The sequence below is a fragment of the Artibeus jamaicensis genome, unplaced genomic scaffold, assembly GCF_021234435.1.
Source record: "Artibeus jamaicensis isolate MK-2021 breed Jamaican fruit bat unplaced genomic scaffold, CSHL_Jam_final contig_456, whole genome shotgun sequence".
Taxonomy (NCBI): domain Eukaryota; kingdom Metazoa; phylum Chordata; class Mammalia; order Chiroptera; family Phyllostomidae; genus Artibeus; species Artibeus jamaicensis.
Genome location: NW_026521839.1, coordinates 4,817,247 through 4,841,766, shown reverse-complemented (window position 1 = coordinate 4,841,766; position 24,520 = coordinate 4,817,247). Strand labels below are relative to the sequence as shown.

The 24,520-nt window shown below is 44.0% G+C and overlaps 4 protein-coding genes across 4 annotated transcripts; all 4 read left to right on the top strand.

Annotated features, from left to right (window-relative positions):
* The first annotated feature begins 2,455 nt into the window (after positions 1 to 2,455).
* Positions 2,456 to 5,440, top strand: LOC119051043 (protocadherin beta-12-like). Its single transcript, XM_037147623.2, has one exon. The coding sequence runs from the start codon at positions 2,732 to 2,734 to the stop codon at positions 5,126 to 5,128; it is 2,397 nt and encodes a 798-aa protein (XP_037003518.2). The 5' UTR covers positions 2,456 to 2,731; the 3' UTR covers positions 5,129 to 5,440.
* A 3,428-nt stretch (positions 5,441 to 8,868) lies between these two features.
* Positions 8,869 to 12,160, top strand: LOC119051088 (protocadherin beta-14-like). Its single transcript, XM_037147700.2, has one exon. The coding sequence runs from the start codon at positions 9,021 to 9,023 to the stop codon at positions 11,418 to 11,420; it is 2,400 nt and encodes a 799-aa protein (XP_037003595.2). The 5' UTR covers positions 8,869 to 9,020; the 3' UTR covers positions 11,421 to 12,160.
* Positions 12,161 to 14,320: 2,160 nt separating this feature from the next.
* Positions 14,321 to 17,393, top strand: LOC119051081 (protocadherin beta-18-like). Its single transcript, XM_037147685.2, has one exon. It carries the CDS (start codon positions 14,512 to 14,514, stop codon positions 16,900 to 16,902), a length of 2,391 nt encoding a protein of 796 aa, XP_037003580.2. The 5' UTR covers positions 14,321 to 14,511; the 3' UTR covers positions 16,903 to 17,393.
* A 2,963-nt stretch (positions 17,394 to 20,356) lies between these two features.
* On the top strand, positions 20,357 to 23,372 carry LOC119051086 (protocadherin beta-15-like). The gene is given in 2 exon segments (XM_037147699.2): positions 20,357 to 22,398; positions 22,400 to 23,372. Coding segments are annotated over 2 exon segments (2,382 nt in total). The 5' UTR covers positions 20,357 to 20,508; the 3' UTR covers positions 22,892 to 23,372.
* The last annotated feature ends 1,148 nt before the right edge of the window (positions 23,373 to 24,520 follow it).

Sequence of the window (24,520 nt, the reverse complement as noted above, 5' to 3'; positions counted from 1 at the left end):
CAATTATCGTTATGATTAAATGGGTAAACACATAAATGACACTTAAAACAATGAGTAACACAAAGTAAATACTCAATAAGTATTAACTCTTAGTAGATTTTCCTACTCTAGGGATAGTAGTCAGACATTTTTAAGACCTTTCTTCTGTTTACTCTATTATATCTGTTTCCTGTTATTCTTTTTTGTGGTGGTTTTGGCTTTTCATGTTATGTTGTAGGCATTTCCTCAAATGTTTTGTAGTCCTTGTCTGTCTTCTCATATTTGAGACTGATGGACCCTCACAGTGCTGACAGTCAGCTCTTTGTGAGTATGTGAGGCCTGTTGGTGACAGGGCTCCACTCTAATGTAACCATGTAGCAGGGGGCTATCGCCTTGGGACATCCTCAAATATCAGTATGTGTCAGTTTTTATCTGAATCTGCATATCCTCCAGCTTAGTATTCTGCAATATCTCCTGTGTAATATCTTTTGTGTGAGAGAGAGTTAGGAAGGGAATCAAGCATACACTTTGTGTCCTACAATTAGAGCATACTGCATGAAAGGAGCTAGAAATGTCACCATTCAGGATACAATTTCACTCGCTCTTTCCATTTTTACTTTCACACTTTCCACTTGCACTCAGCTCTGCCTGGGGTCTTCAAAAGTACACATAACCCCTTTGAATTTCTCCATTAAATAAACTTTCCACTCTCTGGCCGTGAGTTTCTTTCCTGCCTGTGTAGGGTGAGAAGTTGAGTAAATGCAACTCTCCTACAATGTACATCCAACTAACTTATTTTTAGTTCTCAACTGACTGCAGTCTCTTTATGCACTTGGTTCCTTCATCTCTTGTACTTAAACGAGGTTATGTGACACAAAGTCACTACTTTCTTGTGAATATCTTCCATGCAAGATCTTCACTTTAGACATGGCTTGGATCTGCTAACTCAGCTGACCTTCCCTCTGGTCTTTGTCATCAAACATAAATGTGCTCACTTGAATTCTTAGTCTATTGTGAGTTTATACCATTTTTATTTCTTCTAATTTAAATGGGTATTTTAAAAGATGAGAGAATTACTGTGTGTAATTGATCTATCTATTTTTTAGTTTCTACCCTTTTGTAGTGATTGCTTTTCAACCATGTAGCTAACTTAGATTTTTAAGAATGTAAATTACTTAACATGTTAAAAGTGCAAACCTGTTGGATACATCTCTTCCATCCATCTCCAGAGCACTTTTGAGGTCTCCTATAATACACATAATTGCTGAGCTTCTAGCATTTATTTCAAACAGTCGCTCTCATTATGTAGCAACCATGCTCTTCAGCTAATCAAAGGTGGTCAGAGACAGGATCAAAACAAAGCAAAAACCAAAGATAAGTCTTCAGATTCTGAGACTAAAATCTCCACACATACTTGTATAACTTTTGAAACAACGACTGCTTCAGTAGCAGGTATATGATCTTAGTTGTCCTAATCAGAGTAAAACTAAATTTTTGTTCTATGATTGATAAGAGAAACTCTCATGTCCCACTCTTTTCTGAGCTGAAAGAAAAAGCAGAGGACCATCGTCGTAGCCAGAATAAATCTTGGGAACCTGAGGGAAATGAGTTATAGGAGTAATCCTGCTTCAAATAAAACCATCATAGGCCCTGGCTGGTGTAGCTCAGTGGATTGAGCACGGGCCTGCGAACCCTATGATCACAGTTGGATTCCCAGTCAGGGCACATGCCTGGGTTGCAGGCCAGTTCCCAGCAGGGGGCGCACAAAAGGCAACCGTACATTGATGTTTCTCTCCCTCTCTTCTTCCCCCCTTCTCCTCTAAAGATAAATAAATAAAATCTTTTTAAAAAGTGTAAAGTTCAATTATTTAAAAAAAACATCATGTTTGTGTTTGTGTACTTTTAAATCTTTAAAACATTATGAGAAACTAGAACTAAATTGTAGACTTACATAGTATGTTCCACCCCAATAGATTTTACTTCATTTTCTTCCAGTTCACAGACCATTGATATTAAGGAAATCTACTGAAATGTCTTCTTGTGCTACAACACCCATCTAACTACATATGTCCCATCTCATGGTTAGTTCTGTTTCCTGTCCTCTGAGGGAACTTCTGAAATGACTTGTGCACACTTTCCCTTTTCCTTACTGGCTAAAGAAGGCCAAGTAGTGATGAGATTTTTTTATGAGGTTAACAGTCACTTATACTGTTCGTGTTTCAGGCTTCAAATCTTCTCAGAAAAATCACAAGTTCCTGGAGCCATGAATTTTATCTTGTATTTCATTATTCACCACAACTGAGCACTTTCAGGTGTTTTGAGGGAGGGCATTTAAATACTTTAAAAAGATCTTAACAGCATCACAAACTACAAAAAGTATAATCAATTCTTGCAGAAGAATGTATTTGTAATCACTTAAACACAGTGAATAAAATAACATTTGTTTCTGGAGGACAGTCATGTGAGTGGAATTTAGGTAGCTTTCATCGAACACTGAAAATCTGTGCAAACGCATGGTGGCGCTGCAGGATAACATCGGGGGAAACTGCACTGGATGACGCGTTGGACACTTACCTAGGGCACACAAAGAGTTGGGAAGACAGAACAAGCTTTGAAGGGGCAAATTAGAAGCTATTCAAAGGGGGTTAAAATCTTTAGGCCTCCAATAATTCAGTGGACAGCTGAGACACGTCTGCCAGAACAGCAAAGTGGAGCTGAAGCGATTCTGCAGGAAGCCTTGGGGAAAGGAGCTATGGAGAACCGCGGAAAAGGGACTCTTCGGATCAGGCAAGTCCTCCTTTTTGTTTTGCTGAGAATGTCTCAGGCGGAATCTGAGCTTGAGCGCTTTTCTGTGGCAGAGGAAATGCAGAGCGGGAGCCTTGTAGGCAATTTGGCAAAGAACCTGGGACTGGAAGTGGGTGAGCTCTTCTCCAGGGGGGCTCAGGTGGTCTCTCGTGATAACAAACACCATTTGCAGCTGGACTTAAACACTGGGGATTTGCTCTTAAGCGAAGCGCTAGACCGGGAGGAGCTCTGTGGCTCCACCGAGCCATGCGTGCTGCATTTCCAGGTATTACTGAAAAACCCCTTGCAGTTTTTACAGATTGAGCTCCAGGTCAGGGATGTAAATGACCACTCTCCTGTCTTCTTGGAAAAAGAAATGCTCCTAGAAATCCCAGAGAATAGTCCTGTGGGCTCTGTGTTCTTGCTAGAAAGTGGGAAGGATTTAGATGTAGGAATCAATGCTCTAAAGAGCTACACAATAAGCTCCAACTCTCATTTCCACATTAAAATGAGAGTCAATCCAGACAACAGAATATATCCAGAGTTAGTTCTGGACAAGCCTCTGGATTATGAAGAGCAGTCGGAGCTCAGTCTCATCCTCACGGCTCTGGATGGCGGGTCCCCGCCCAGGTCCGGGACTGCCTCGGTGCGGGTGGTGGTCTTGGACATAAATGACAACATCCCGGAGTTTGAGCAGCCATTTTATGAGGTGAAGATTCCGGAGAATAGCTTACTAGGCTCGCTGGTTGTCACTGTCTCAGCTCGGGATTTAGACTCAGGAAAGAATGGGGAAATATCATATACTTTTTCTCATGCTTCAGAAGATATTCACAAGACATTTGAAATTAATCAAAAGTCTGGAGAAGTTAGTTTAATAGCATCATTGGATTTTGAAACAATTGAGTCATATTCAATAATTATTCAAGCCACAGATGGGGGAGGGCTTTTTGGGAAATCAACGGTCAGAATTCAGGTGCTGGATGTAAATGACAATGCTCCTGAAGTCACTGTGTCATCAGTTACAAGCCCAATCCCAGAAAATTCGCCTGAGACTGTAGTTGTGGTTTTTAGTATCCGAGACAGAGATTCTGGGGACAATGGGAGGATGTTTTGTTCTATCCCAGAAGACCTCCCCTTCACGCTAAAATCTTCAGGAAAGAATTATTATACCTTAGAAACGGGAGGAACACTGGACAGAGAAAGTAGGGCCCAGTATAATGTCACCATCACCGTCACCGACCTGGGGACACCCAGACTGAAAACCCAGCACAACATAACCGTGCTGGTCTCCGACGTCAACGACAACGCCCCCGCCTTCACCCAAACCTCCTACACCCTCTTCATCCGCGAGAACAACAGCCCCGCCCTGCACATGGGCAGCGTCAGCGCCACAGACACAGACGCGGGCGCCAACGCCCAGGTCACCTACTCGCTGCTGCAGCCCCAGGACCCCAGCCTGCCCCTCCACTCGCTGGTGTCCATCAACGCCGACAACGGCCACCTGTTCGCCCTGAGGGCGCTGGACTTCGAGGCCCTGCAGGCGTTCGAGTTCCTGGTGGGCGCCACGGACCGCGGGGCCCCGGCGCTGAGCAGCCAGGCGCTGGTGCGCGTGCAGGTGCTGGACGCCAACGACAACGCGCCCTTCGTGCTCTACCCGCTGCAGAACGGCTCTGCGCCCTGCACCGAGCTGGTGCCCAGGGCGGCCGAGCCCGGCTACCTGGTGAGCAAGGTGGTGGCGGTGGACGGCGACTCGGGCCAGAACGCCTGGCTGTCCTACCAGCTGCTCAAGGCCACGGAGCCCGGGCTGTTCGGCGTGTGGGCGCACAACGGCGAGGTGCGCACGGCGCGGCTGCTGAGCGAGCGCGACGCGGCCAAGCACAGGCTGCTGCTGCTGGTGAAGGACAACGGCGAGCCGCCGCTGTCGGCCAGCGTCACGCTGCACGTGCTGCTGGTGGACGGCTTCTCGCAGGCCTACCTGCCGCTGCCCGAAGCGGCGGCGGGCGCCGCGGCCCAGAGCGACCCGCTCACGGTCTACCTGGTCATCGCGCTGGCGTCGGTGTCGTCGCTCTTCCTGTTCTCGGTGCTGGCGTTCATCGCGGTGCGGCTGTGCAGGAGGGGCAGGGCGGGCTTGGTGGGCGGCTGCTCGGTGCCCGAGGGCCACTTTCCGGGCCACCTGGTGGACGTCAGCGGCACAGGGACCCTGTCCCAGAGCTACCAGTACGAGGTGTGTCTGAAGGGAGGTATGGGGACAGATGAGTTTAAATTTCTGAAGCCGATTATACCCAACATTCCGCCCCAGTGCCCCAGGAAAGAAATAGAGGGAAGTCCTACCTTCCATAACAGCTTTGGGTTCAATATTAAGTGATCATAATTACCTGTCATACCCCGAGTGTATTTTGTTTTTGTGCCACTTCTATGCCTATCTTATCCCTCAGTTTGTGGGTATTTTAAATTGTACTTGTTGTTAGTTCTATATTTTTGCATGTTCTCCCTACCTTTACTTATAAGTGAATGTTTATCATTATCTGTGGTTGTAATGAGGTGGTCATTTATTCTCTAACTCAGGAGGTCTTCACTTGTAATTAATTTGCCTCCTTAAATAATAATACCAAATCACTGTTTGTTTCTGACCCTCTCTCCAATTGAATTTTTACCCACAATTATACCTATGGTAAAATAAAGCAGACCACTTTCAACTTATTTTAACTGTTCAAACATTTCTTCATTTTTAAAGCCCCATTTCTTGGGGTTTAATAATGGTGGCTATTTAGAAATGTCATTTTCTTTTATTAAATCCACTACCTCTTATTTATTTATTTTTAATTTTTTTGTTAAGATTTTATTTATCTTTAGAGGGGAAGGGAAAGAGAGAAATATCAATGTATGGTTGCCTCTCGTGTGTCCCCTGCTGGGAACTGGCCTGCAACCGAAGCATGTACCCTGACTGGGAATCGGACTGCAGTTGTTTGGTTCACAGGCCCGAGCTCAATCTAGTGAGCTACACCAGCCAGGGCTAAATCCAATGCATTTTAGTTACATTTTAACACCTGCTCTGGCTGGTGTGGTTCAGTGGGTTGAGTGACTGCCTTCGGGCAAAGGAAGGTCATCGATTCTGGTCAGGGCATGTGCCTCATTTGTTGGCCAGGTCCCCAGGTAGGGGCATGAAAGAGGCAGCCAATAGATATTTCTCTCCCTCTCTTTCTCCACCCCTTTCCTTTTTTCTAAAAAAAATAAAATTAAATAAAACATAAAATGTGTATTACTATTGGAAATATGCCTGAAAGATCATGTCCTATAACACCTTGTTAGAGAGAGCCAGAGGGCAGTTTTCTTAGCATCTCTCCATTGCTCATTCATCTCTCCATTGCTCATTCTAAAGCACGATTGTGAAGACACATTAATACTGTGACCACTCACAGAATCATGGAATGTGAAGTTATGATTTTCCAGATGTCTCGTGAATGTGACAAAGCTATAATGCAATCCTGTTGAAAGCAGACAGCTGAATAATATTTTGTACAGCATACAGTAGACTTGTGTGCTACTGTGTATAATTTTTGGCCTCCTGTGTACACACACACACATACAGAGGGTACAAGTTTTCAAATTTAAAACTATACAACCAATAGAAAAATTATTCTGTACATCTTATGTAACATACAAAGAAATGTTTTAAAATAATGTTTAGCTTTCTTGTTGATGCAACCTAAAATTGCCTGTATTATTCCATTCTATTTAATTGTCAGAAGGGGTCATCATAAATTGATTTAATAACCTGACCTACTGATGAGTAGCAATCCAAAGTCTGAAGTCCCCTTTTCTCAGAGATATATATAGAACATTGAAAAGTATAAAAACATAGTCCTTCAAGATTCTAATTTTTTTTTATTTTTAGAAAAAGGGGAAGGGAGGGAGGAAGAGAGGAAGAGAAACATGATGTGAGAGAGAAGCATCTGTTGTTCCCCCTTGTACACACCTCAACCGGGGATGTGCCCTGATAGGGAATGGAACCTCTGGCCTTTTGTTTGTGAGACAATGCCCAACCAACTGAGCCACACTGGTCAGAGCAAGATTCTAATTTTTCCAAATTTTATTTTAATTGTTCAAATACAAGATTCTAATTTTTAAAGAAAATTCAAACCATGGTAGAAGGAAGCTTTCTTTCATGCTGCACAGGAACCAACCAACTGCTTTTGCCTTTAGTGATATGACTACATTACAGAGGAAAAAGCCTTCATTTGAGGGGTGAAGTTTTTCAATACATTTTATTTAAAAAACTTAAAGCTTATATGTTGTGGAAAGAAAAAGTAGATGGACAAAATGAGTCAGGGTGCAAAGGGCAAGGGAGTGTGTGTATGTGTGAGAGACAAAGACAGAAATAGAGGCACTGGAATGAGAAGATGAGTAAGAATGGGTGCACTGATTGTTTCTATTGCTTCTAGTGCCACAGACTAGAATCAGTGCCAGAAACTGCCCCTTGAGGATGTCTTTAAACTTTACCTTAACATTACAGAGGAGCTGGGTATTAGTTAATATTGACAGGAAGTACAATCTTTTGCTGTAACAAACCAAAAACAATCTGATGTTTAAATTTCTTAAAAGCCGAGGTTTCACTACCAGTTTTTTTTAACTGTGTGGGCTGATTAATTAGTCTTTGAATTCAAGAAAAATGGAGGGTACCAAAGTCTCTGTATGCAGCCTTATTAAATTCTAATTTTCCATTTTCAGAATTGGAACTAGGAGCAAGCCTTTCTCCCCTAAGTGAAAGCTGCAGCAAAACTCATGTGATATTAATACATCAGCTGAGTATTAAGATTACTTCCTGTCTTTACTGTACTTAGTGGGGGAAATGAAGGAGTACCACTAGCTTAAAGAGATATAAAGTGTTATGGATTCTTACCATGTCAGACAATGATAATACTAGGAATACTAGGTAATACTATTATTACCCCAACTTACAGGTTAGGAAATAGAGGTACATAACTCGCCCGAGACCACAGATAGTAGTGAGTGGCAGACTACAATTCTAATGTAGACAGTTTGGCTTTTAATTATTATTTTTTTTTACATTTGGAAAATTTTAAACTTATGTACTTTATTATTTTTTAAGATTTTATTTATTTATTTTTAGAGAGGAAGGGAAGGAGAGAAGGAGAGAAACATCAATGTGTGGTTGCCTCTCGTGAGTCCCCTGCTGGGAACTGGCTTGCAAACCAGGCATGTGCCCTGACTGGGAATTGAACTGTGATTGTGTGGTTCGCAGGCCTGCGCTCAACCCACTGAGCTACACCAGCCAGGGGTGACAGTTTGGCTTTTAAATCTATGTTCTTAATCATCATGCTATGCTCCCTCCTAGCTTTAAGATGCTCCTTTTAAGTCTTTCTGTATTACTCTTTATTTGTGCATATGTTGTGACACATTTTAATTGCTTACCACCAAATTTTATAGCCTGTGAGCTCCATAAAGACAAGAATTATCTCCATCTTATATGCTATGCCTTTACATGTGTATTTCTAAAAATATATAAGTGAAAAAATAATGATGTTTCTAACTATAATTGATTGAATTCAAGTATTTACAAGAGTTGAGAGGAGAATATATTTGCAGTTAGTCAAGAAATGGCTTGAATAAAATATCATTTATTCAGTTCAAGACATTTGTATGGATTCTTCTTGTCAGGCATTCAAAACAATGATAATTAAAATCACTATAAAGACTTTTATGGATCCAAATTCAAACAAATCAACAATTTAAAAATTATTCTTGAAAAAAAATTATTCTTGGAGGAAACTGGGAAAACCAAACAGCATGAGTATAAATTACATCAAGGAATTATTGCTCAATGTGTTGATTGTGATAGAAGTATAGTAATTATATTTTGGAAGTCTTTATCTATCACAGGTACTTAATGAAGTATTTAGAGGTAAAACAATGCTGTCTGGGATTTGCTTCAAAATACTCCAGATGTATTCCTGAATTACTCCTTTAAAGAGAAAAACATTTTACTGAAAAAAACTCATAGAGACGCATGGTGGCGCTGCAGGACAAGACGAAAACAGGACACGCTGTGGGCTCCTTTATTCACCAGAACAGAATATCCAACCCATTTAAAAGAGAGGTATTCAGGAGCTTCATTTTCAGAGCTGCTGCAGGGCTATGCACCTTCCGGGGGTTACCTACAAAATAAATCAGAATTCTACCTAACAAAATTAGGACTAAACTAAGTTTTTCCACAAAAGGGATTGCTCAAAGGAACCATGGAGATCAGAGGAGCGCTCACTCTGCGGAAAAGGCAAGTCCTGATTTTCTTTGTTTGGCTGGGATTGTCTGAGGCAGGGCGAGAATCGGTGCACTATTCTGTGGCAGAGGAAAAAGAAATTGGCTCTTTCGTGGCCAATCTGGCAAGGGATCTGGGGCTCGGGGTGGAGGAGCTGTCCTCACGGGAGGCCCGGATAGTTTCTGATGATAATGAGCAGCATTTACACCTGGATTTGCTGACTGGGGATTTGCACCTAAACAAGAGACTGGACCGAGAAGAGCTCTGTGGCTCCACGGAGCCCTGTGTGTTGCATTTTCAGGTGTTATTGCAAAACCCTTTGAAGTTTTTCTTGGTTGAGCTGCACATCAAAGATATAAATGATCACTCCCCTACATTCTTGGATAACAAAATGCTTTTGAAAATATCAGAAAGTACCACTCTTGGAACCACATTCTTAATGGAGAGTGCCCAAGATTTGGACATAGGAAGCAACAGTCTCCAAAACTACACAATCAGCCCCAATTCTCATTTCTCCATTAAAGTTCAAGACAGTGGTGATGGAAAAATATACCCAGAATTGGTCCTGGACAGAATGTTAGATCATGAAAAGGAGCCTGAGCTCAGATTAACACTTGTAGCACTGGATGGTGGATCCCCACCTAGGTCTGGGACAACTTTGGTTCTCATCGACGTCTTGGACATCAATGACAACGCCCCTGAGTTTCCTCAGAAGCTCTATGAGGTGCAGGTCCTGGAGGACACACCCATTGGTTCCTGGATAATCACCACCTCTGCTAAGGATCTGGATGCAGGAAACTATGGGAAGGTATCTTACATATTTTTCCATGCATCTGAAGACATTCGTAAAACGTTTGAAATCAACTCTACATCTGGGGAAGTACGTTTGAGATCTAGGTTGGATTTTGAAGTAATACAGTCCTACACTATAAATATTCAGGCAACAGATGGTGGGGGTCTTTCAGAAAAATGTTCTCTTCTGATAAAAGTACTAGATGTAAATGATAATTCACCAGAAGTGACCATGTCATCAATTACAAACAGAGTTCCAGAAAATTCACCACAGATTCTTGTTGCTGTTTTTAGTATTCGAGACCAAGACTCTGGGGACAATGGAAGAATGGTTTGCTCTATTCAAGATGATCTCCCATTTATTCTGAAACCTACACTTAAGAATTTCTTCACTCTGGTTACTGAAAAAGCACTGGACAGAGAGATGAGAGATGAGTATAGCATCACCATCACCGTCACCGACCTGGGGACACCCAGACTGAAAACCCAGCACAACATAACCGTGTTTGTTTCTGACGTCAACGACAACGCCCCCGCCTTCACCCAAACCTCCTACACCCTCTTCATCCGCGAGAACAACAGCCCCGCCCTGCACATGGGCAGCGTCAGCGCCACAGACACAGACGCGGGCGCCAACGCCCAGGTCACCTACTCGCTGCTGCAGCCCCAGGACCCCAGCCTGCCCCTCCACTCGCTGGTGTCCATCAACGCCGACAACGGCCACCTGTTCGCCCTGAGGGCGCTGGACTTCGAGGCCCTGCAGGCGTTCGAGTTCCTGGTGGGCGCCACAGACCGCGGGGCCCCGGCGCTGAGCAGCCAGGCGCTGGTGCGCGTGCAGGTGCTGGACGCCAACGACAACGCGCCCTTCGTGCTCTACCCGCTGCAGAACGGCTCTGCGCCCTGCACCGAGCTGGTGCCCAGGGCGGCCGAGCCCGGCTACCTGGTGAGCAAGGTGGTGGCGGTGGACGGCGACTCGGGCCAGAACGCCTGGCTGTCCTACCAGCTGCTCAAGGCCACGGAGCCCGGGCTGTTCGGCGTGTGGGCGCACAACGGCGAGGTGCGCACGGCGCGGCTGCTGAGCGAGCGCGACGCGGCCAAGCACAGGCTGCTGCTGCTGGTGAAGGACAACGGCGAGCCGCCGCTGTCGGCCAGCGTCACGCTGCACGTGCTGCTGGTGGACGGCTTCTCGCAGGCCTACCTGCCGCTGCCCGAAGCGGCGGCGGGCGCCGCGGCCCAGAGCGACCCGCTCACGGTCTACCTGGTCATCGCGCTGGCGTCGGTGTCGTCGCTCTTCCTGTTCTCGGTGCTGGCGTTCATCGCGGTGCGGCTGTGCAGGAGGGGCAGGGCGGGCTTGGTGGGTGGCTGCTCGGTGCCCGAGGGCCACTTTCCGGGCCACCTGGTGGACGTCAGCGGTACAGGGACCCTGTCCCAGAGCTACCAGTACGAGGTGTGTCTGAAGGGAGGTATGGGGACAGATGAGTTTAAATTTCTGCAGCCGATTATCCCCAGTCTTCCAGTCCATGACACTGGTAGGAATGTAGAGGAAAACGAGAACTTTAGGAACAGCTCTGGATTCAACATCCAATAAAAAACCTGAACATTTAAAATCTTTCATTATTCTTGGCTGACTGGAAACACTTTGCCAAGTTGTAGTGAATTTTGGTTGTATAGTAGTTGCATTCATCATTTCTCATGCTTTTGCAGTTGCTTTAAAATTATTATTAGTTGCTATAGTGAAATAGAAACTGTGTGTTTTCTGTTTTTTTTTTTTAATTGCCCTGGTTGGTGTGGTTCAGTGGATTGAGTGCGGGCCTGGGAATCGAAGGGTTGGCTGGTTCCATTCCCAGCCAGGGCACATGCCTGTGCTGCCCGCCTGGTCTCCAGTTGGGGGTGCACAAGAGGCAACCACACGCTGATGTTCCCTGTTTCTCTCTCCCTTCCTCTCTCTCTAAAAATAAATAAATAAAAATCTTTAAAATTTTTTAAATTTTGTTGAAAAAGGCACATCAGCCTTGGGCAGATGACTCAGTTGGTTAGAGTCTGGAACTGACACGTCCGAGCTGAGGGCTGGATCTGGTAGGGCACATACAGGGGTCAACCAGTGAGGACAGAAATACGTGGGATAACAAATCTACGTTTCTCTCAGAGCAGTGTTTAAAAAATTAAATGGCCCTGGCTGGTGTAGCTCAGTGGATTGAGCGCGGGCCTGCGAACCACACGATGGCAGTTTGATTCCCAGTCAGGGCACACACCTGGGTTGCAGACCAGTTCCCTGCAGGCCAGTTCCCAGCAGGGGACGCATGAAAGGCAACCATGCATTGATGTTTCTCTCCCTCTCTCCTTCCCCCCTGAAGATAAATAAATAAAATCTTTTAAAAAAATTAAATGGTATGTTAATGAAGTTATTACTAACTGTTGTTATGGCAGTGGTGTTATGCAAGATGATGTTGATTAATTGGAGTCACAATTGAATGTGTTAAGACTGAACCGCACAATGTATGTGATTTACTTCTAAACCTTTCATTGAAGCATAGATAATGCAAATTTACAAATGTTGTTTAATTTGGGTGAAAGGCAGATTTTTAGATTGGTTGCAGCATTGTGGAGTTGATTTAGTATTGATTATTTCTCTTTGCTCTTGAGGAGATCAGTTGCCCATGCCACATGGAAGCTATCAGTTTACTTGTAATTTTTAAACACAACAACGTTCTTGATATTTTACATTTTTAATAAGGATGATGTAGATTCTATAGACCAACACTTTCACTGAAAACAATGATCTACTAAGACACATATGCTGTCAGGTCGCAGTTGCTATGTAAAGGTAGCCTAGAGAGATAAGTGAGCCCCAAGTCCACTTTTTCCCTGGGAACATCTGGAATCCTGGGAAATGTGACCCTCTATTTTGATGGTTTATATAAAGAGAGAGACAAAGCATAACAAATTGAGAAGTTTATAGGAGACCCTCATATTGATAAATGTGAATCCCTAAGAGCTACAGCTTTATGAAGGGGCAGGTGAGCCCCTGTGTGTATTATTAGCTTTGAACTTGATTTTTAGCAGTGAACTTTATTTGAGGTGGTCATTGACAGATAGTGCTCCCAGATCTTGATAGAACCAAATGCAGACATTCTTTGAAAGAATATTTTTTCATTGTAAACCTAGAATTATTTATATAAATGATTTTATGTTCTTAATTTGAACACAAAAATAACTTCATTCACAAAGAAACATAACACCATGAGTGACATCACAGAAATAAATTTGCAAATGCTTCAAATTTTTAATTATCGGACACTGTCTATAATATGCTATTGCAATGGAAACAAAAGTTATACTTGAAGATGTTCAAACAACGAGAAACAATAAATTCAAAGGAATAAAACAGAATAGAACTTTTAAAACTGAAAAATATGATCCTCAAAATTTAAAAGTGAATCAGAGTTTTAATGTAAAATTAGATATACCCAAATGAAGGATTCATGGAGTGAAAGAGGTCAGAATATAATTTACCCAGTATGCAGCTCAGAGAGTTAATAATTAGTTGAAAAATACCAAGAAGATCATTAGAAACATAAGACAGAGTAAAAAGGATTAACATGTATTTAACTAGAATTACAGAAGGATCAATGAGAATGATTTGTTCAGAAGTGATATGTGAAAAAAATTATTGCTAGGAATTTTATGGAATTGATACACCTATCAATGCAGATTCAAGAGTTCCAGATAAACCTAGCAAGATAAATAAAAAATAACCATGGCTGGAAACAGCATTGTGAAATTTCAGAAAGCCAAATACAGAGAAATCTTTTTTTAAAGGAAAAGCCATGAGGAAAAGAAACTGAACATTAAATACACATTACTTCTCTAACTGCTGTTGGGTAATTTCTACTGTTGCCAGATAAGTCTCCTATGGGACATACCTAAATAAATGGTACCATTTACCCAGCCAGAAATGTCAGTCTCCCCCAAACAACAATTTGCATATACCACGTTTATTTTCCAGTGTATGACCTTATTCTTATTGTCCTAGAGTATTTGCTGATAGCCAGAGACTACTAAGACCTCCAGTGTCTCTGGGAACCTCTTGCTCACTAAGTCTATTACATAAAAGAGTCATCTGAACTATGTTTAGTTGTTTTATATATTGTCCCCATAAATTATTTAAAGACAAGAGAGCATAACTTGTTTGGGTTTGGGGCTGTATCTTAAATATGCTTTTTATATCCAGCTCAGTTTTAGTTTATTGTGTTAAGGAATGAATAGCAACAGCATCACATAGCACAAAGAATGAAACTCAGAGAAGAAAATATGAATATAGGAGAAAATACAGTTTAAACCCATCAATAAACACACTAGGTAAATTAATATTTCCTCTCAACTTTACCAGATTTGCTTAAAGTCTGAGGACCTGCAGAGTCGCGTGGTGGCGCTGCAGGATAAGACAGGGTAATTTCTGTTACATCAGATGCCCTGGCTTCCGTTGACCAGTGGAACTGAGAGCGCTGAAGAAGCAGGGAGGGGAAAGAGGCTTTCAAAAGCAAGCTAGGCAGCCAACAACACCCTCCTGATAGGATTATAAATCTATAGAGTACCAGAGGTTCGGGCTGATAGAGAGGAGTATCTCCCAGAGCTGTTTGAGGTTGAGTTTCTGCAGAAAGGCATTTACCTAAGAAGCCATGGAACCGGGGCGCCCTCAGCATTTAAGGCAAGTGCTGCTTTTCTTTGTTTTCCTGGGAGGGTCTTCAGCGTGTTCAGAGACCCTGTGCTATTCTGTGGCAGAGGAAATGGAAGCAGGCTCCTTTATAGCCAATGTGGTGAAAGACCTGGGTCTCGAGGGTGTGGTGGAAGACCTTGCCACTCGGGGAGCCAGAGTCATCTTTGACGATTATAAACCATATTTATGGCTGGACCAGCAGAATGGCAATTTGCTCTTAAATGAGCAGTTGGACAGGGAGACACTTTGTGACCTCACGGAGCCATGTATATTGCACTTCCAGGTGTTATTTGAAAATCCTTTGCAATTTTTTCGGGCTGAGCTTTGGGTCAAAGACATAAACGATCACACTCCCACGTTCCTGGATAAAGATATACTTCTGAAAATCTCAGAAGGTACTGCTCCAGGAACCTCATTCCAAATGGAGAGTGCTCAGGATTTCGATGTAGGAAAGAATGCTGTCCAAAACTACACATTAAGTCCCAATCCTCATTTCCACCTTAAATTACAAGACAGTGAGGAAGTCAGAAAATATCCAGAGCTCGTATTGGACCAATCTCTGGATCGAGAAAAGGAGCCCGAGTTTAGATTAACGCTAACAGCTTGGGACGGCGGGTCTCCGCCCAGGTCCGGAACTGCAGTGGTCCGTATTTTGGTTTTAGATATCAATGACAATGCCCCAGAGTTTGAGAAGCCCGTCTATGAGGTTCAAGTACCAGAAAACAGCCCTCTGGACTCTCTAGTCGTCAAGGTGTCTGCTACAGATTTAGATTCAGGAATAAATGGAGAACTATCTTACTCATTTTCCCACGTCTCCAGAGACATACGGAAAACATTTGACATCCATCCAATTTCTGGCGAAGTCCACTTAAAGGCGCTTCTGGATTTTGAGTTAATTCAGTCTTATACAATAAATATTCAGGCCATAGACGGCGGGAGCCTCTCGGGAAAATCAGCAATTTTAGTTCGGGTTGTAGACGTGAATGACAACCCACCGGAAGTAGTCATAACATCTCTTACCAGCCCTATACCAGAAAATTCGTCACCTGAAATGGTGGTCGCTGTGTTTAGCTTACGAGACCAAGACTCAGGAGATAACGGGAAGATGGTTTGCTCAATTGAGGACAATCTTCCCTTTCTTTTGAAGCCCACTTTCAAGAATTTCTACACCCTGGTAACAGAGCGGCCACTGGACCGAGAAACCAGTACCAAGTACAATATCACCATCACCGTCACAGACATGGGGACACCCAGACTGAAAACCGAACATAACATAACCGTGTTTGTTTCTGACGTCAACGACAACGCCCCCGTCTTCACCCAAACCTCCTACACCCTCTTCATCCGCGAGAACAACAGCCCCGCCCTGCACATGGGCAGCGTCAGCGCCACAGACACAGACGCGGGCGCCAACGCCCAGGTCACCTACTCGCTGCTGCAGCCCCAGGACCCCAGCCTGCCCCTCCACTCGCTGGTGTCCATCAACGCCGACAACGGCCACCTGTTCGCCCTGAGGGCGCTGGACTTCGAGGCCCTGCAGGCGTTCGAGTTCCTGGTGGGCGCCACGGACCGCGGGGCCCCGGCGCTGAGCAGCCAGGCGCTGGTGCGCGTGCAGGTGCTGGACGCCAACGACAACGCGCCCTTCGTGCTCTACCCGCTGCAGAACGGCTCTGCGCCCTGCACCGAGCTGGTGCCCAGGGCGGCCGAGCCCGGCTACCTGGTGAGCAAGGTGGTGGCGGTGGACGGCGACTCGGGCCAGAACGCCTGGCTGTCCTACCAGCTGCTCAAGGCCACGGAGCCCGGGCTGTTCGGCGTGTGGGCGCACAACGGCGAGGTGCGCACGGCGCGGCTGCTGAGCGAGCGCGACGCGGCCAAGCACAGGCTGCTGCTGCTGGTGAAGGACAACGGCGAGCCGCCGCTGTCGGCCAGCGTCACGCTGCACGTGCTGCTGGTGGACGGCTTCTCGCAGGCCTACCTGCCGCTGCCCGAAGCGGCGGCGGGCGCCGCGGCCCAGAGCGACCCGCTCACGGTCTACCTGGTCATCGCGCTGGCGTCGGTGTCGTCGCTCTTCCTGTTCTCGGTGCTGGCGTTCATCGCGGTGCGGCTGTGCAGGAGGGGCAGGGCGGGCTTGGTGGGCGGCTGCTCGGTGCCCGAGGGCCACTTTCCGGGCCACCTGGTGGACGTCAGCGGCACAGGGACCCTGTCCCAGAGCTACCAGTACGAGGTGTGTCTGAAGGGAGGCTCAGGGACCAGTGAGTTCAAGTTCCTTAAACCCGTTGTTCCCAACCTCCCACCCCAAAATCCTGAAATGGAAGAAAACCACGCCTTTTTTAATGGCTTTGGGCTCAATTAGGGATTTCATTATTATGCAAAACTTTGAGAATGAGTGCTTCTTGTTCGTAAATTTATTCATTGTCATGTAAAATTTTCTTTTGTGTAACTTGACTAAAAGCTCAGAAATTTCAATGTCTGCATCCTGCTATTCTTTCTTTATATTAACTGTGAAAAACCTGAGGGAGGTAGGTTTTTAGTTTTTCTTCCTCAAATAATTTATTTAAATATGGGGTGAGGCATAAATAGGTTTACAGTTGTTTGTATGGAAAAATACAATGGTTAATAAATAACGATAGGTAAAGAAACTGTTTGTGTACTCACAACTGTAAACCTACATCTGCCCACCCTGTAGATAGCATTGTTTCTCCAAGCTTAATGGCACACTCTGCTCAGTCATATTCTCTGAGTGTTCCGGGCTCTAGACGTTCTCACCAAAACAGTTTTTATATGTTTAGTAGTATTGTTGTAAAGAAAAATGCATGATCCGAATAAAACATAACTGCTTTCTCATCTGGTTAGGTTGGTTTTTAACGTATCTTTTAAAGATTTTTACAAGTATAATCTTTTGCCCTGGCTGGTGTAGCTGAGTGGGTTGAGCACAGACTGCTAACCAAAGGGTCGCTGGTTCCATTCCCAGTCAGGGCGCATGCCTAGGTTGCAGGCCAGGTCCCCAGTGGGGGCCATGTGAGAGGTAACCACACACTGATGTTTCCCTCCTTCTCTTCCTCCCTCCCTTCCCCTCTCTCTAAAAATAAATAAATAAAACCTTTTTAAAAAGTATAATCTTTTCATTCTCTTCTGTCAAATATCTCAGATAACTTTTTACCCATTTAGGTATTCTCTGCATAAATATTTTGTGAACTGTATTACTGATAGGTGGTGCTGTATTAAAATAAATTCTGATCTTATTTGGGTTAAGGTATATATCCAGGCATGCTTCTTTACTGAGACCTTCCCAGTATGAGCCAAGAGAGATAATTACTATTGAGATGTTTGTCCTATTTTTCTTTACTTCTCCCGACCATTTTTAAAAAATATTTTACTATTTATTTATCTTTAGAGGGGAAGGGGGGAAGGAGAGAGGGGGGGAGGCTCCAACCATTTTTTATTGGTCCAGTGATAGACTCCTTATTAAAGCAGAAGTAGTCCCATTCTCCAAGCCCATAAATTGGCAATGGAGATGTAGTTCATCTATTTTTTTCTTGATTGCTTGTAAATGGGAAATAAACGTGGGCAGAGGCAGCCATGTTTATTACTTTTTGGACTGGCAGCACAGAATCTCATGCAGAGAAGGAGGAAAGAAGGCAGGAAGGGAAAGAGTAAAGGTGGGAAGGAATAAGGGAGTGGAGGAAGCAGAACAATAGAGACTAAAATGCCTACTTGGTTCCAGACCTATCCGTTTCTGCCAGTGTCCCCTAAGTCCCCAATGTCTAATTGTCCTTGACTTCTACAATAAGACTCCAGTTTCCTAATAATAAAACTTTTATTTACCCCATATTGGGGAGGGAAGGCAATACTTGAACCAAAAGAAACAAGAAAGATACATGCAGTCTTGAATACTCAGTTAGATTATGTACCAACAAACACACGTCTCTTGTCACATGCTTCTATTATTAACCAATGAAAAGAGTGAAAAATGCACAAGCTTAGAGGTAACTAATTTGTACTAGAGAATTTTGTTACAAAATTTAATTTCATAAATAATTTATGAGGCCTGTCAACAGAAAATATGCTACAAAGTGTTAACAGGTTTCCCTCTATTATTTTATGGGCCCCAGGACCAGTTTTTAAAAGTGACACTAAGACTGTTATTGTCCAGGTGTCTGTACCCACACCGACCTTAGCATCTATTTCTATTTTTAAAAATTATTTACTGTGAACAGAATTATTTTATGTTTTAATGTAAAATCTTCAGTGTCTACAATGTATAGATTACTATATGGGTTGAATCATGATTTCATTAAGAGTAATAGGTATTTGATTGACATATACTCTATTATTAAAAAGCCTCATGAAAAAAATTTAAGCTTCCTGCCAAGCCTTCGGGCTTAAAAATTTTTCTCCTTAGTAAAGAAAATAAGGAGAAAATTTTTATGAGAAATGACAGATGAAAATAACAAACTAATTTTGAGCCACCTGTTCACTGATACCAGCTTCTATTGATTAATGTTTTTAATGCATGAACATTAGGGACACATTTTATTGCATATTTAATTTCATAATAAAGTGTTTGGATCCATGACCAAGGTCTATAAGGATAATTATCAGATATAACATATAACTATAACCAGCATGTTCTTTATTTTGAAGTTTCACTTAACTAAATGTCTTTTACTACATGGAGGAAAACATTCTAAAGTAGAAAGTCAGTTTGAGTAATTTGTACCTTAATAGAATGAAACCAATACTAAGCACAATGTTTACACTTGGCCCAACCTGTTTTCCCGATTAGCCAGGAAATTGGAGTGCCAGAATATGTGATAATGTCTATTATTTAAACAATGTTAAAGTACTGTCTAAAGTTTGGTGCTGTTGGTCCTTGACCACAAGATATTTTTTCCATCCTTGGGAGTGAAAGGACCTCAGTTCCATGCTAGAGTGACAGGCTCTTGCACTATCCACAGAAGCAATGTGAGTTGCTTCCTAAAAATAAATTGTGATCTTTGGTACTTGGGAGCAAGTTTAACCTGCTCTTTCAGATGAACTTAACTTATTTTCTTCTGCACTTTAATTTTCAGCCCTTTCTCTTATGACCTTGAGTTTCCCACTTTTCAAGATCTTAGTGAATTTTGGTAATAGATGTAGATGCTCTCCACAGATTCTTTTAGGTAGTGTAGCAGTCAATACAACAACGACTACGGAGATATGGAGACAGTGTCCTTAGATAATATTTACATAAAGTTACCCAAAATTCCCTGAGCTATCTATTTAGTTTGTATAATGAAACAGTTCTAGCTTTTGTGTCGCTTAAATTTATACTCCTGAAGTATGTAAATGAATTTTTTCATTCACGGTGCTGGCAATGGGTTGAATTTGATTTCTTTAGGAATAGACTGATTGCTACACATCTTTTTCCACTCAAACCCTCAGAGTACAGGCTGTACGATATTGTAGACATTATATTGTAAACTTCAGGACTACAAAAAATGTATTAGTAGTCCCAGCACTTAGTATACTGCCTGACATATAAAATGAAATCAATGTTTTGTTGAATCAACAAATAAATATAGTTAGTTTTGTTCTTGTATCATTTCCCAAAGTGGCTGGCACCATGTCCACATTCACAACCTCACAGGAAAATAAAAGTTATCATTTTATTTATAAACCACCCTATATATAATCCGTGGTGGTTGCCGTGTGTGTGTGTGCAAAAATCTAAACAAGTGGAATACATTTTGTAGCATTTCCAGCAAATTAGGTTTCAAGGACAACACATGGTGGCGCTGTAAGCTAAGGCTGTGAAAACAGACCCGCGGAGGGCTCGTGTTCTGGCAGTCAGAACACAGACCGAGCTTGAGAGAAGAGGGTTCTTCACGGAATTGTCCTGCGGTAAGGGTCGGTCCCCAGGGCCAGCTGCCTACAGACCCAACAGCATCCGGTCCTAAAGGGTTCTGGCGCTGGAAAGATGGAGGCCGAAGAGGAGCGCCTTCCTACACTAAGGCAAGTCCTGCTTCTCTTTGTTTTGCTGGCTCAGACTTGTGCGGAGCGGGAAGCTTACAGTGTCGCAGAAGAAACAGAGGGAGGTTCTTTTGTGGCTAATCTAGCGAAGGACATAGGGTTAGAGGTAAGAGAGCTGTCTCGGAGGAGGGCTCGAGTCATTTTTAACAACAATAAAAAACACTTTCAGCTGAACCTTCAGACCGGAGATTTACTAGTGAATGAGAAACTGGACCGGGAAGAATTGTGTGGCCCCACTGAGCCGTGTGAGCTGCAATTCCAGGTGTTACTGGAAGAACCTTTGGAAGTATATAAGTTTAAGCTTTTGGTCAGTGACATAAATGACAATCCACCTGTGTTCCCAGAAGCAGAAATGATTTTAAAAATCATGGAAAATACTCTTCCAGGGGCGGTATTTCCCCTGAAAAACGCACAAGATTTGGATGTAGGCATCAATAACGTTCAAAATTATACCATCTACCCCAACTCCCACTTCCACGTTCTCACCAGAAACGGCAGTGAGGGCAGAAAGTACCCGGTGCTGGTTCTGGACGAAGCTCTAGATCGAGAGCAGCAGCCCGAGCTGCGGTTAACTCTCCTGGCCGCGGACGGCGGAGCTCCGCCCAAATCTGGCACCGCGCGGGTTCTCATCCAGGTTCTGGATGTCAATGACAACGCCCCCGAGTTTGCGCAGCCACGCTATCGTGTGCAGATCCTGGAAAACAGTCCTCTGGGGTCCCTTGTTGTCACCGTTTCTGCTAGAGATTTAGACACGGGAATAAATGGTGAAGTGTTCTACTCATTTTTTTATGGTGATGAAGAGATTACTAGGACATTTTCACTTAATGAACTCACAGGAGAAATGAAAATAATTAGGAAACTAGATTTTGAAAAAATTGTGTCATACGAGGTGGATGTTAAGGCGTCTGATGGGGCCGGTCTTTCTGGAAAATGCACTGTCATAATACAGGTGGTGGATATAAACGACAACACCCCAGAACTGACGGTGGCTTCACTTACAAGCTCCATCCCAGAAAATTCCCCAGAAACCACAATAGCCCTTTTCAGTGTTCGAGACCCAGACTCTGGGGAAAATGGAAGGATGGTTTGTTCCATCCAGGAAGATGTTCCTTTCACGCTGAAACCTTCCGTTGAGAATTTCTACAAGCTGGTAACAGAGGGACCTCTGGACAGAGAGAGCCGAGCGGAGTACAACATCACCATCACCGTCACAGACCTGGGGACACCCAGACTGAAAACCCAGCACAACATAACCGTGCTGGTCTCCGACGTCAACGACAACGCCCCCGCCTTCACCCAAACCTCCTACACCCTCTTCATCCGCGAGAACAACAGCCCCGCCCTGCACATGGGCAGCGTCAGCGCCACAGACACAGACGCGGGCGCCAACGCCCAGGTCACCTACTCGCTGCTGCAGCCCCAGGACCCCAGCCTGCCCCTCCACTCGCTGGTGTCCATCAACGCCGACAACGGGCACCTGTTCGCCCTGAGGGCGCTGGACTTCGAGGCCCTGCAGGCGTTCGAGTTCCTGGTGGGCGCCACGGACCGCGGGGCCCCGGCGCTGAGCAGCCAGGCGCTGGTGCGCGTGCAGGTGCTGGACGCCAACGACAACGCGCCCTTCGTGCTCTACCCGCTGCAGAACGGCTCTGCGCCCTGCACCGAGCTGGTGCCCAGGGCGGCCGAGCCCGGCTACCTGGTGAGCAAGGTGGTGGCGGTGGACGGCGACTCGGGCCAGAACGCCTGGCTGTCCTACCAGCTGCTCAAGGCCACGGAGCCCGGGCTGTTCGGCGTGTGGGCGCACAACGGCGAGGTGCGCACGGCGCGGCTGCTGAGCGAAGCGCGACGCGGCCAAGCACAGGCTGCTGCTGCTGGTGAAGGACAACGGCGAGCCGCCGCTGTCGGCCAGCGTCACGCTGCACGTGCTGCTGGTGGACGGCTTCTCGCAGGCCTACCTGCCGCTGCCCGAAGCGGCGGCGGGCGCCGCGGCCCAGAGCGACCCGCTCACGGTCTACCTGGTCATCGCGCTGGCGTCGGTGTCGTCGCTCTTCCTGTTCTCGGTGCTGGCGTTCATCGCGGTGCGGCTGTGCAGGAGGGGCAGGGCGGGCTTGGTGGGCGGCTGCTCGGTGCCCGAGGGCCACTTTCCGGGCCACCTGGTGGACGTCGGCGGCACAGGGACCCTGTCCCAGAGCTACCAGTATGAGGTGTGTCTGAAGGGAGGCTCAGGGACCACCAGCGAGTTCACGTTCCTGAAGTCTGTCGCCACTAACCATCCATCTGTGAATGGTGTGGAGGAAAACTCAAGTTTTGTAAATGGTTTTGTATTCAATTAGGGACTTGTTAATTTTTCAGAGCATTCACGATGAAGGTTAGTTCTTCCTAATATGCTGTCTTCATTACTTTTTGGGGGGGGGGTCCAGGTAAAATTTATTTAAATTTTTTATAGTTAAAGAGATTAGAAACTTTAAGTACATAGTCATATTTACTCTCTACCATTTCTATTTTGATTAGGACAAAGAACTTTCAACTTCATTACTAAAATGCTGTGAATATTTGTTCAATTTATCAACTTTTCATCATCAACCACTATTGATTTGAAGATAACTCTAGCACCACTGTGTTTGAATGTTGTCTAGAAACATTTTTTAAATTTTAATTGTGGCTTCCTAGGAGCAAGCATGATACAAATATAGTGAGTATTACTGTATCTTCAGTTTAATATATTATGCCTTCCTGTCTTAAATTTTTAAATGGAGAATGTCTACAAAAATTGCATGTTTTTCCCCACAGTGATATTAAATAGAAAAAACTACATTCTGCCATACTTGAAATATTTTCACCTCTTTATGTCAACCTTTAGTATACGATATTTAAGAGCATTATTTTAAATTAAATTTATTGGTTTGACGTTGGTTAATAAGATCATATAATTTTCAAATGTAGATTTCTGTGATACATTATATATGCATATTGCATTGTGTGCCCACCACCCAAAGTCAAATAATCTCCAGTCACCATATTAAAAGAGTAATAGAATATTTGCAAATGTTTAAATAATAGGTCCCACCACATATCTTTCTGGAAACTTCTCTCTTCAGTTGATGTCTGCTGAAAGAGATGTCAACTTGATGTTGATCGCTGCTGTCACATCCATGTTTATTTTAATGAATCATCTATTTTTTTGTGATTTCAGACAATCAGAGAAGGTAGTAGACATTGCTGATCCACACCGTGCCAGTCTGATTCTCTCTGTTTAAAAAGTGGCTTTAGAAACCAGATATAGAATGGTCTCTTTGTTAGGAACTTAACACAAAAATGACATCATATTGGCTAAATGGAAAGAAGTATAGAAAATCAATCCACTTAGAGACAAGAAGGAAAGAGATACATTTTTTGGTCTCTCCCAAGTGTGCTTTCTCCCTTGGGTTTTTGGAAGCAACTTCTCTTTTAATAAATTTTCCTCTAATTAAGATAATTAGGTGTTTTTTTAACTTGTCAAAATCATGTGTAGATATTCTTGTATGGCATGAAACTTACTATTTGACATTTAAAAAATTGCGGTTGTCAGTAAATTTAACAATACTTAGGTCAAAAGGTGGTGGAACACTGGCTGATGTGGCTCGGGCGATTGAGCACTGGCTTGTGGACTGAAAGGTTGCTGGTTTGATTCCCTGTCGTGGCACATGCCTGGCTAGCAGGCCTGGTCCCCAGCTGGGGACGTGTGAGAGGCTATTCCATTTTCTTGTACATTGTTTCTCTCTCTCTTTTTCTCCCTCCCCCTTCTCTCTAAAAATAAATAAATAAAATATTTAGAAAACAAAAGGTGATAGAATAGTAGTAGTCTGTAAGCAACAAGCACAAGCTTTTGTCAGGCTACATAATTTTAAGACTTAATGTATATTTCCAAATTGTACAGTTTATGGAATGTTTATCAGAAAGTCTTAGAAAATTTCATATAAGAA